Below are 13,615 nucleotides of genomic sequence, written 5' to 3'. Positions count from 1 at the left end.
CACGTTCATCTGTACAAACAATAGTAAGCAAGTATAAACACCACGGGACCACGCAGCCGTCATACCACTCAGGAAGGAGACGCGTTCTGTCTCCTAGAAATGAATGTACTTTGGTGCGAAAAGTGCAAATCAATCCCAGAACAATAGCAAAGGGCCTTGTGAAGATGCTGGAGGAAACGGGTACAAAAGTATCTATATCACCCTGTATTCAAGAGCATGTTGTCTCAACTAATGGCAGGCATGGTCCCGTGTGGCTCAGTTGGTAGAGCATGGTGTTTGCAACGCCAGGGTTGTGGGTTGGTTTCCCACGGGGGACCAGTATGGAGAAAAAATAAAAATGTATGCGTTCACTACTGTAAGTCGCTCTGGATAAGAGTGTCTGCTGAATGACTAAAATATTTTTAAAAATGTAAATGTAAAATAGGGTCTAAACTACAACGGGAAAAAAATTGGTGTTCATGCTTTTTTAGATAATTGACATTAATGGTTAAAAAGGGACAGTTTTTATTTAAAAAATACTTTTATATTATAAAATTGTTTGACAACCCTGTTTGTAAGCTTTTAAATTATGTCAATCTCAACCATTTATCTGTCTCATGGTATGGTGGGGTATGCCAAATGGATCAACTTTGAGGACCTTTATCTCTTGAATGTTTTGGCATTCAGGTCCAAAAAGTCACTTTGGAGCACTTTTACATTTGGCAAATATGTATGGAAGGTTTCCTTCCAATAAAGAGGGGTGCTGTCAAAAAAAAGTGATAGAATTCAAATTGATTTACCTAGGTGCAAGATACTGTACCATGCCATTTTGGGCATATTCCCTTCCCACTGGGTACACCACATCATTTCAACGTGGACAATCAGGTAATATTTGGTTTAGGCATTGATCAATGAGATTACAACCTATTATTCGCCCACTCAAAAAGACAGCCAGAAGTTTGTTGAATTTTCAATGTGTTATCACTACTTTCAACCATCAAAAAGCTAGTATCTCTGCTTGGATAGTTCCATCAGTGCCACTGGCGGATTGTTGGTTGAGTTGAAGACATGAATCCAACAATTTGTCAACAATTTATTTGGCTATTTACTGTATTATAAAAGTGATATTGTGTTTGGTTGTCAACACAACCAAATATAAACATTTGAAAAAGATGTATCTACTGCTTGGAAAGTTCGATCTGTCCTATATTCTTTAACTTTGATTTTTGGTTGAATCCAACGTATCAATTATTAACTTGTCAACAAACTGGAACTAAATTTGAAATCAACCAAAGCTTGAAACCCCAGGCCTATATTGTCTTTTTTGTTGAATCCTGGGTTAAATTGCTTAATCGAAATGATTGAAATACTGCTAGTTTTCATTAGCCAATGCAGCAATTTTGAAATGGAAGTGTCAGCCAATCAGCTCCTTTGTTGTTCAACACAACATGCCATTCTGTAATTGCTAATGTGGCTAATGCTAGCGTGAGAACAAAAAGGGCGGTTTTCCTGGAAAAACTATCACTATTTCAATCTTCTCAATCGAGCAGTATGGATAAAGGTAACATTTGGAGTACAATGGCATATCCCATCCCTGGATTGAGGTATGTTTTCCGACCCATATCTTGCGCCATCACCACGGTGTCTTAATGTAAACATGATTGCGTTGATCGGTATCTTCTAGCTAGTATAAGAGTATTCATTTGAAAGATCTATTTTGATATACCGGTAAAAGTACAATGAAATGTAATGGAAAGAAATTTCTCAGAAATGATTAACAAAGCACACTTGGAATTTCAATAAAAGGTCTTTCAAAGTTTAATACAAGATACATGAATTGGTATCAGCTATGGTAAACTTGTCCTATCCCTTAAAATAAAAGATAAACATGACTTTAAAAGAGAAGGAAACATTTTTGTAATTTAGATCTGGATAGAATTAAAGCAATGAAATTAAGTTGTCCTGTGATGAAAGGTGGTGAGCGCAGAAAGAAAAGAGAAGAATAAACTACGATTCCCGTCCCTTTCTTCTCTGCTGTCGATGATGGTGCTTATCCCACAGTTTGGGACTGCTCATCCCAATGGTGCAGCACGCCAGCCTCCGCCCAGCATTACCATGTAGCAGGCTCCCCGCATCCCCGCCTTGCCCTAGGTCGTCTGCCTTCTCATGGACCACCACTGCCCGCCCAAGCACCGACAGCCCCCCGAACAGAGTGGCCTTTGATTCAGTCAACTTGTGAACCCTCCCCTGGTGGGCCACAAAGTTCCCAAAGTCCCCCGGGTGGCTGGGATGGGGGACCCTGTAAGGGTTGTAATGGCCGCCTGTGGAATCGCAGCCCTCGCTGAAATCCCCGTACTGGTGGATGTGGATGGCTTTTGGCTGATGATCACTGTGACTTGGGAAACCATGGAGAAGAAAGAGGACTTTGAGGCTTCCCTCTGGGTATTCCTGCTTGAACAGCACCTGTCCATACACGTTAGGTAGACCTTCGCCTAGTTTGGTGCTGGGTCTCATTTTGCAGGCTGCATAGACAGTTCTGTTATACTCTGTGGCCTCTGGTGGGGCCATGTTGGAGGCAGCCTCCTGGCTCTGTGTAAAGGAGCAGGCTTGGAAGCTTACCAGAACCAACAGAAGTATTGGATGAAATAAAGGCATGGTCCTAGCTATTTTGTGTAACCTAGAAGAAAAACAAAATGCACAATCAGGATCTCAGTGTCCACAGGGCAACCATGCTTTATCATTAAACTAACCTGTAGCCTAACTAATGCACATAAATATAAACTGATTTAAATTGGGAGGATGAAGCCTTTAGGTCAAAGTTGGGATTTAAGTACATTAAATTATTCTATACTATTTAAGTACACTTCTTTATACATTTCTAATATTTGCCTAACACTATAGACTTGTAGTAGGCTAACCATTGCCTACCTAACCTTATAGATATTTTTGAAAGATATGCCCTGTCATATTTACATTTATAATATTTAGAAAAGGCTATTGAAAAGCCAGGTTTACCTGCCAGGCTGGTATTACAGGGACTTGGGGAGGGTACATTTCTATACTACACTACACGCTTTATTTAGCTGATACTACAATTTCTGTTTAGCCTACTTCTCTAATACGAATAGGTTTAAACACATAAACACTATAGGCAGTGGTGTAAAGTACTTAAGTACTACTTAAGTAGTTTTGGGGGGTATCTGTACTTTATTACTTGACAACTTTTAGTTTTACTTCACTACATTCCTCAAGAAAAGAATGTACTTTTTACTCCATACATTTTCCCTGACACCCAAAAGTACTCATTACATGTTGAATGCTTAGCAAGACAGAAAAATTGTCAAATTCACACACTTTCAAGAGAACATCCCTTGTCATCCCTACTGCTTCTGATCTGGCGTCCGCTAAACACAAATGTTTCATTTGTAAAGATGTCTGAGTTTTTGAGTGCTTGGCCGTAAATTTTAAAAAAAATGGTTCTGTGTGTTTTGCTTAATATAAAGAATTTGAAGTTATTTATACTTTTTACTTTTGATACTAAAGTATATTTATTTTTTATACGTAAAACTTCTTCGGGATCGGTGTCCCGTCCACGGGACGGTTAAGCTAACGTAAGCTAATGCGATTAGCATGAGGTTGTAAGTAACAAGAAAATTTCCCAGGACATAGACATCTGATATTGGCAGAAAGCTTAAATTCTTGTTAATCTAACTGCGCTGTCCAATTTACAGTAGCTATTACAGTGAAATACCATGCTATTGTTTGAGGAGAGTGCACAATTTTGAACATGAAAAGTTATTAATAAACAAATTAGGCACATTTGGGCAGTCTTGATAAAATAATTGAACAGAAATGCAATGGTTCATTGAATCAGTCTAAAACTTTGCACATACACTGCTGCTATCTACTGGCCAAAATCTAAATTGCACCTGGATTAGAATAATACATTTTGGCATTTCTCTTGCATTTCAAAGATGACCGTATAAAAGAAATACAAAAGAACGTTTGTTTTTTTCTTCGTATTATCTTTTACTAGCTCTATTGTGTTATATTCGCCTACATTCCTTTCACATTTTCACAAACTTAAGTGTTTCCTTTCAAATGGTACCAAGAATATGCATATCCGGTACCAAGAATATGCATATCCTTGATTCAAGGCTTGAGCTACAGGCAGTTAGATTTGGGTATGTCATTTTAGCTGAAAATTGAAAAAAAGGTTTTTAAGTATATTTAAAACCAAATACTTTTAGACTTGAACTGAAATCGTATTTTACTGGGTTACTTTCACTTTTCTAGGTATTTTCTATTATGGTATCTTTAATTTAACTCATGCATGACTATTGTGCCGTTTTTCCACCACCACTATAGTTTGTAGTAATAATTGAGGAAAACACACCCAAATTAACACACATTCCTCAGTCGTTTACGGTCTTTGAAGTCCAACGTAATTCGGATTTGGAAAGCAATTTTCTAGAATATAAGTTGATACCCATGTTCGTGATCTCTGTAGCCTACCTGTCTGGCGAAATCACAATTCTTGACAATTGTCGGAATAAACCATCGAGGTTGTCACGAACTTTGCAGAGATAGAGCCCGTCAATCTTGAGGGTGTTCGATTAAGTGCACCGGGCTATGGTCCATGACATGAACGGGTAAAAGTAGTGAGGGTGGAGCGCCATCCTAATAATCTCAAATAGAAAAAGTAATCTGCACCACTCGGTCATGTTGTAAACACGGCAGCATGATGTGTAGTTCAGAAACATAGATCTATTTTCCGTTAAATACAAGTATATGTTCGAATTTTCAAAATAATTTTCATTGGGAATTCAGATAAAGTATTTTTATCAAAAGCAATCACTTCTGCATGTGAAAACACAGAATCCTACTCATTACTACGTCACTTTTGTTTTGAGACGATTTGGCACTTGGCTCACGCCAGGGTGGAAGCCGGTTCCTAAACGAACGCATTAATAAAATCCTCTCCTTGTGTAACCAGAGGGCGTAGGTGGTGGGTGGAGCGGGGGTGAGAAGGGACACATTCTTTCCAGGTCATTTCGCTCGGGTGCGGTGCTTTACGTCACTGTGGGCGTCGGTTTCAAAGTGCATGGGCTTTCCAGATGCTCGTCCACGTTCAAGCGAGAACCCTCCGCCTGGGACCTTCATAAATTAAGCTCTGGTGGGTTTATACTTTATAGTTCACAATTGAACTTTCGTATTAGTACATCATTTTTGCTTTATTTGAACTAACAATAGCTAGCTGGACCAGTTTTCCCAAAAGTTAACGATGTGTAAAGTTTTGCTTTCTAGCCAACCAACAAAGTCAATTCTGCTATCAAGCCAATCTACTTTAGTTGAATGAAATATATGAAATTGATCATGACTAGATTTAATCTCATTTCACTGCAATTGGTTAGTCAACATGCAATAATACCTGTATACTGTCAATCACTGAGATTAATTATTTGCCTTGCTGGCTTCATTAAAACTCTTAATCTGATGGATTTTGGATGTGTTTGATTGTATTGATTTGTCCAAGGGCCTATACATGAGGCCAACTTTACCATAATTTATCCTGGAGGCATTGGGCATACTCACACATCCATTCTCATGACTTTGCGTGAATGAAACAGTATCTCTCAACTTTTAACAATGCAAAATATTTATACAAAATCATTTGTTTTAGCTTCTTTCTATTCTGTGGCTGCATTATTAGCAAACAACGTGAATTCCGAGATTACATTTGTTTAGGCTACTTCATCTTTGTGGCTCCCTGATTAAACAGTAACATCCATTATTGTAGTTAGGCTTGGTATGTCCACAAGATGCATGTCCACCAGATCAGTGGAGGCTGGTGGGAGGAGCTATAGGAGGACTGGCTCATTGTAATGGCTGGAATGGAATTAATGGAATGGAGTCAAACGTGTGGTTTCCATATGTTTTATGTGTTTGATACCGTTCCATTAATTGCATTCCAGCCATTACAATGAGCCTGTCTTCCTATAGCTCCTCCCACCAGCCTCCTCTGCACCTGATGCATCAAACTCTTTGCTTTCTGGCAGAGGTAATTCGTTGTCAATGGAGCAGTCAGCAACGCAATGTTGGGGATGCCGCACTCGGCTGCGGTGCGTTCTGTGTACCGCATGTGTTCAATATTTTCAACTCTTGCTTTGCTTTACCATGTGGTGGTACAAATGGAAGTACACACACAGACTCCAACTAGCTAGTTTTTAACTAGTTGAAAAGCGAGTGGACATCTGGTGGACATCGGACATCAGATGCACATCGACTCGGTACTGGCACCCCTTCTATATAGCCAAGTTAATGTTACTCATTATATATCTATTACTTTTATTATTAAGTGTTTTACTTTTCTATTATTTCTCTATTTTCTTTTGCTGCATTGTTGGGAAGGGCTCGTAAGGAAGCATTTCACTGTTAGTATACACCTATTGTTTACGAAGCATGTGAAGAATAACATTTTATTTTAATTCCAAGTCGGAAACTTTCTAGAGCTCCGACTTTCGACCTGAAGATCACTGACGTCATGATTTGACCTAGTTTTTTCAGAGTTCCCAGTTGTCTTGAAAGCACAATGGGTGTTTCTCAAAATCCATACTACTTTGAGGCGTTATATGTGTCTATACCTTAATTGTAAAATGTAATATTAAACTAACAACTGATAAGTCAATGATTATTGTAGAGTGATTATTGGAAGACTCGAACTGCTCATGCTCCGAGCATGCAAATTGGAGCAGGGAGGCTGGAGTATGAGTCCAAATCAAAATATGCGAAACGGAGCATGGAGAGCACTTCTCGAATGCGTACTCCGTTTGAACATATTTTGAAGAATGTATCGATGCAAGCTTCAATGGAAGATATGCAAAGAAATATGACGCAACCACAAAAAAATGGACGCAAAAATGTATTGAAATCAATGGCAGACATTATTTGAGAGAAAATACACTGACTTCAGAATGACATGTTGCCTATTCACATCTCATACAGTATGGTTGCCTGACTGCAATATGTTATCTTGATATGTTAATAAATACATGCTGTGTTCATTTTGGCATGTTTACCGTAGATAGCAAGCCCAGCTACTACTACTGTTTGCTAGCCAGCCAGATAGCCATGAAAAATTGTTAGCAAGTTATCAATGAAGAATTGACATCTATCTTGCATAATATTTGTTTGTCATTTTTGCCTGTTAAACTATCTGGTTAGCTACATTATCATGATTCACATTTTCACAGCTAGCTGATAGTTATGAAGTAAAATGGTTGCTTTGTGTATATATTCTTCTCTATTGACATTGTTGTCCTGGCTGGAAGACGTTTCAGTGAATGGGTATTGTAAGTCCATAGTAAGTCAATAGGGTTAACTGACTAGCTAGCCAGGAAATGAAAAAATTGACATCTACCTTGCATATTTTTACCTTTATTTAACTAGGCGAGTCAGTTAAGAACAACTTCTTATTTACAATGACGGCCTAGGAACCGTGGGTTGGTTAACTGTCTTGTTCAGGGGCAGAACGACAGATTTTTACCTTGTCAGCTCGGGGATTCAATCTAGCAACCTTTCTGTTACTGGCCCAACGCTCTAACCACTAGGCTACCTGCCGCCCCACATAACATTAGTTGTAGGTCATGTTTGGCCATTTAACGAGCTGACTAGCTAGATTATTACGATTCACACATCTAGCTGATAATTATGTATCAAAACATTTGCTTTGTGTATATCTTGTTTCGCCTATTGTTGCCATTGCCATAGCTGGACAAGTTTTATAATTGTTTTGTTATTAACAACAAATCAATACAAAAAGTACATGGGGAACACAAGTGTATATATCAAAGCAGATGTTATTGTGAGTGTAGCGAAATGCTTTTGTTTCTAGCTCCAACAGTGCAGTAATATCTAACTAGTAATATCTAACAATTTCTCAACAATACACACAAATCTAAAAAAACATCTAAAACGGTTATCGTTTATATTTATATACTACCGGTCAAAAGTTTTAGAACACCTATTCATTCAAGGGTTTTTCTTTATTTGTACTATTTTCTACATTGTAGAATAAGAGTGAAGACATCAACACTATGAAATAACACATGAAAACAAATAAAAATATATCAAAATATATTTTATAAATCATGTAGCCGCCCTTTGCCTTGATGATAGCTTTGCACACTCTTGGCATTCTCTCAACCAGCTTCATGAGGTAGTCACCTGGAATGCATTTCAATTAACAGGTGTGCCTTGTTAAAAGTTAATTTGTGGAATTTCTTTCCTTAATGCGTTTGAGCCAATCAGTTGTGTTGTGACATGGTAGGGGTGGTATACAGAAGATAGCCCTATTTGGTAAAATACCAAGTCCTCAAATAAGCAAAAAGAAAAGACAGTCCATTGTTACTTTAAGACATGAAGGTCAGCCAATCCAGAAAATGTCAAGAACTTTTAAAGTTTCTTCAAGTGCAGCCACAAAAACCATCAAGCGCTATGATGAAACTGCCTCTCATGAAGACCACCACAGGAAAGGAAGACCCAGAGTTACCTCTGCTGTTGAGGATAAGTTCATTAGAGTTAACTGCACCTCAGATTGCAGGCTAAATAAATGCTTCACAGAGTTCAAGTAACAGACACAACTCAACATCAACTGTTCAGAGGAGACTGTGAATCAAGCCTTTATGGTCGAATTGCTGCGAAGAAACCACTAATAAAGGACACGAATAATGAGAGACTTTCTTGGGCCAAGAAATAATGGACATTAAACCGGTGGAAATCTGTCCTTTGGTCTGATGAGTCCAAATTTGAGATTTTTGCTTCCAACTGCCGTGTCTTTGTGAGACGCAGAGTAAGTGAACGGATGACCACCGCATGTGTGGTTTCCACAGGGGAGCATGGAGCTTCATTCTGCAGTGATACGCCATCCCATTTGGTTTGCGGTTAGTGGGACTATCATTTGTTTTTCAACAGGACAATGACCCAACACACCTCCAGACTGTGTAAGGGCTATTTGACCAAGAACGAGAATGATGGAGTGCTGCATCAGATGACCTGGCCTCCACAATCAACCGACCTCAACCGAATTGAGATGGTTTGGGATGAGTTGGACCGCAGAGTGAAGGAAAAGCAGCCAACAAGTGCTCAGCATATGTGGGAACTCTTTCAAGACTGTTGGAAAAGCATTTCTCATGAAGCTAGTTGAGAGAATGCCAAGAGTGTGCAAAGCTGTCATCAAGGCAAAGGGTGAATACTTTGAAGAATCTAAAATTTATTTTGATTTGTTTAAAACCTGTTATGGTATAGGGGGCCGTATTTTCACGGCCGGATAAAAATCTGGATACTACTCCTGCCCAGAAACTAGAATATGCATATAATTAGTAGATTTGGATAGAAAACACTCTAAAGTTTATAAAACTGTTTGAATGGTGTCTGTGAGTATAACAGAACTCATATGGCAGGCCAAAAACTGAGAAGATTCCATACAGGAAGTGCCCTGTCTGAAAATGTGTTTTCCTTCTGTTGCATCTCTATCGAAAATACAGCATCTGTGCTGTAACGTGACATTTTCTAAGGCTTCCATTGGCTCTCAGAAGGCGCCAGAAAGTGAAATGAGGTGTCTGCTGTCTCTGGGCGAAGAACAGCAGGAGATTTTGTTAGTGGTCAGCCTGGGAACAGTGACACTGGAGATGCGCGTTCATGAGAATTCTCATTTATTTCTTTCAACCTTTGAATGAATACAACGTCGCCCGGTTGGAATATTATCGCTATTTTACGAGAAAAATAGCATAAAAATTGATTTTAAACAGCATTTGACATGCTTCGAAGTACGGTAATGGAATATTTTGATTTTTTTTGTCACAAAATGCGCTCGCGCGTCACCCTTCGCATAGTGACCTGAACACACGAACAAAACGGAGCTATTTCAATATAACTATGGATTATTTGGAACCAAAACAGCATTTGTTGTTGAAGTAGAAGTCCTGGGAGTGCATTCTGACGAAGAACAACAAAGGTAATCCAATTTTTCTAATAGTAAATCTGAGTTTAGTGAGCACCAAACTTGGTGGGTGTCAAATTAGCTAGCCTGTGATGGCCGAGCTATCTACTCAGAATATTGCGAAATGTGCTTTCACCGAAAAGCTATTTTAAAATCTGACACCACGATTGCATAAAGGAGTTCTGTATCTATAATTCTTAAAATAATTGTTATGTATTTTGTGAACGTTTATCGTGAGTAATTTAGTAAATTAACCGGAAGTTTGCGGTGAGTATGCTAGTTCTGAACATCACATGCTAATGTAAAAAGCTGGTTTTTGATATAAATATGAACTTGATTGAACAAAACATGCATGTATTGTATAACATAATGTTTTAGGATTGTCATCTGATGAAGATCATCAAAGGTTAGTGCTGCATTTAGCTGTGGTTTTGGTTTTTGTGATATATATGCTTGCTTTGAAAATGGCTGTGTGATTATTTTTGGCAGTGTACTCTCCTGACATAATCTAATGTTTTGCTTTCGCTGTAAAGCCTTTTTGAAATCGGACAATGTGGTTAGATTAACGACAGTCTTGTCTTTAAAATGGTGTAAAATATTCATATGTTTGAGAAATGGAAGTTATAGCATTTTGTAAGGTATTTGTATTTCGCGCCACGCTCTACCATTGGATATTGGTGAGGCATTCCGCTAGCGGAACGTCTGTCCTTAAGAAGTTTAACACTTTTTTGTTTACTACATGATTCCATATTCGTCATTTTATAGTTTTGACGTCTTCACTATTGTTCTACAATGTTGAAAATAGTAAAAATAAAGAAAATCCCTTGAATGAGAAGGTGTGTCCAAACTTTTTGACTTGTACTGTATTTCTAACAATATCAGACTAGTATTAGACATACTTGACTACTCAGACCTAATAACCAAGGATAACTTCATATCATTTTTTTATTTTTCTAAAGCTTTTGACACATTGGAGCATCCGTTCCTCTTCCATTCCCTTGAGAAATTTGGCATTCGTGATGTTTTCTGTAAGGCTGTTAAGACTCTCTATACGAATGGTAACAGCTCTATTAAACTGACACATGGCACTTCACCTAGATTTGAGTTAACCTTGCCTAATTCCTCTCTTTATCTCACCGTATCTGTTTTATAAATCATCCAAATTCTTACATTCTTTAAATAATAGTCCTGTACAAGGTATTTCCATAGCTGGTAAAGAAATTATTATAAGCCAGTTGGCTGACTATTTTCTGAAAGATGCTAGTCAGATTCCCATATCGAGCAATGTGATAGACCAGATGCTTTGGAAAAGGATTCTATGTCTTAACATTAATAAATGTGAACTCATGGCTGTCAAAGATTGTGTGACACCCTCATGTTATGGTATTCCAGTGAAAGAAGAACTTACATATTTTGGCATAACCGTTACTAAGGACTACGGTTTGCAACTGCACATGGAGACAAAGATTGTACTTTTTGAAGAAATGTCCTCTGGTCTGATGAAACAAAAATAGAACTGTTTGGCCATAATGACCATCGTTATTTTGGGAGGAAAAAGGGGGAGGCTTGCAAGCCAAAGAACACCATCCCAACCGTGATGCACAGGGGTGGCAGCATCATGTTGTGGGGGTGCTTACAGCAGGAGGGACTGGTGCACTTCACAAAATAGATGGCATCATGAGGGAGGGAAATTATGTGGATATATTGAAGCAACATCTCAAGACATCAGTCAGGAAGTTATAGCTTGGTTGCAAATGAGTCTTCCAAATGGACAATGACCCCAAGCATACTACCAAAGTTGTGGCAAAATGGCTTAAGGACAACAATGTCAAGGTATTGGAGTGGCCAACACAAAGCCCTGACCTCAATCCTATATAAAATGTGTGGGCAGAACTGAAAGGGGGAATGGGCCAAAATTCACCCAACTTATTGTGGGAAGCTTGTGGAAGGCTACCCAAAACGTTTGACCTAAGTGAAACAATTTAAAGGCAATTCTACCAAATACTAATTGAGTGTATGTAAACTTCTGACCCACTGCGAATGCGATGAAAGAAATAAAAGCTGAAATAAATCATTCTCTCTACTATTATTCTGACATTTCACATTCTTAAAATAAAGTGGTGATGCTAACTGACCTAAGACAGGGAATTTTTACTAGGATTAAATGTCAGGAATTGTGAAAAACTGAGTTAAAATGTATTTGGCTAAGCTGTATGTAAACTTCCGACTTCAACTGTACTTATTAACAAAATTAAGGAAGTTTCTTTAAAAAGTATTAATACATATTATCCTGCCAACCACTATATGAAGTGATAAAAATAAAAATTACCACCCAGAAACATATTTTTTGGCATTGTATTCATGTTAGGAATCTGTGGCAAGATATCAGTAGATTTATAACTGAACACATTTCTGAAGATTTTACACTATTATGGAGAGATGTACTGCTTGGATTCTTTACTTATGATAGAAATAAGTTGAAACAATTTTATGTAATTCATTTCATTATTCTTTTGGCCAAATGTAATATTCACAAATGTAAATTTACAAACAAAACATCACATCTTCGTACCTTGCAAAAAGAAATGGAACTATATTTTAAGACAGCTGGAAGAAGGTTCAGTGAATGGGGAGGCGAAGTGGGGGGGGGGGGGGTGCGAGTGTGAGTGCGAGTGCATATCAAATGTATTGTTTCATGCATTCTCCACACTCTCGCTGTCACAAGAAAGTACTCGAGAGAACGTGGTCGGAGAACACACTCGGAGCATGAGAGTGTGGAGCACGGTATAATGCATATTGAGAAACACCCAATGTGTCCCCATTGCTTATAGAGCATGCCAGTTTGTTCTAAAATCCGGAAATGAAACCTCTGGTTTGTTCAGCCAGAGATTTGTGTATAATGAGGAGATGCCCTAACAATGGGAGTCAATGGGCTTGTTTTAGTGGTATAGCAACCGACCGATGTCCCAAAGGCGGGAAAGGCAGGTAACAAGTTTAGGTCCAAAATAAATCAAGAGAAACGTATTGGGCTTATTTTGGACAGATTTTGCTGAGATGTTATCTCTCGCTTCGCCTCTTCCTCTCTGCTTCACCCCTTCCAGTAGGGCAGTGGTTCCCAAACTTTTTATAGTCCCCCGTACCCCTTCAAACATTCAACCTCCAGCTGCGTACCCCCTCTAGCACCACGGTCAGCGCACTCTCAAATGTTGTTTTTGCCATCATTGTAAGCCTGCCACACACACACTATACGATACATTTATTAAACATAAGAATGAGTGTAAGTTTTTGTCACAACTCAGCTCGTGGGAAGTGACAAAGAGCTCTTATAGGACCAGGGCACAAATAATAATATAATAATAATCAATAATTTTGCTCCTTATTTAAACATCTTACATATAAAACCTTATTTGTTCATCGAAAATTGTGAATAACTCATCACAGGTTAATGAGAAGGGTGTGCTTGAAAGCATGCACATAACTCTGCAATGTTGGGTTGTATTGGAGAGAGTCTCAGTCTTAAATCATTTCCCCACGCAGTCTCTGCCTGTATTTATTTGTCATGCTAGTGAGGGCCGAGAATCCACTCTCACATAGGTACATGGTTGCAAAGGGTCTTAACAGCTTGTATTGCCAAGG

At 38.5% G+C, this 13,615-nt stretch overlaps 1 protein-coding gene across 1 annotated transcript; it reads right to left on the bottom strand.

Moving 5' to 3' along the window:
* Positions 1–1,773: 1,773 nt before the first annotated feature.
* LOC115192074 (extracellular superoxide dismutase [Cu-Zn]) lies at positions 1,774–4,983 on the bottom strand. The gene is made up of 2 exons (XM_029750192.1): positions 4,495–4,983; positions 1,774–2,656 (listed from the first exon to the last, which is right to left on the bottom strand). The coding sequence occupies exon 2, from the start codon at positions 2,632–2,634 to the stop codon at positions 1,987–1,989; it is 648 nt and encodes a 215-aa protein (XP_029606052.1). The 5' UTR covers positions 2,635–2,656; positions 4,495–4,983; the 3' UTR covers positions 1,774–1,986.
* Between the last annotated feature and the right edge of the window lie 8,632 nt (positions 4,984–13,615).

The sequence above is a fragment of the Salmo trutta genome, chromosome 4 (genome assembly GCF_901001165.1).
Source record: "Salmo trutta chromosome 4, fSalTru1.1, whole genome shotgun sequence".
In the NCBI taxonomy this organism is placed as follows: domain Eukaryota; kingdom Metazoa; phylum Chordata; class Actinopteri; order Salmoniformes; family Salmonidae; genus Salmo; species Salmo trutta.
Note: the sequence above shows the minus strand (reverse complement) of the source record. Positions and strands in the feature narration are given on the sequence as shown.

Bases quoted from the DNA above. Each gene is read 5' to 3' on its own strand.
- LOC115192074 (XM_029750192.1), bottom strand. From the start codon at position 2,634: ATGCCTTTATTTCATCCAATACTTCTGTTGGTTCTGGTAAGCTTCCAA.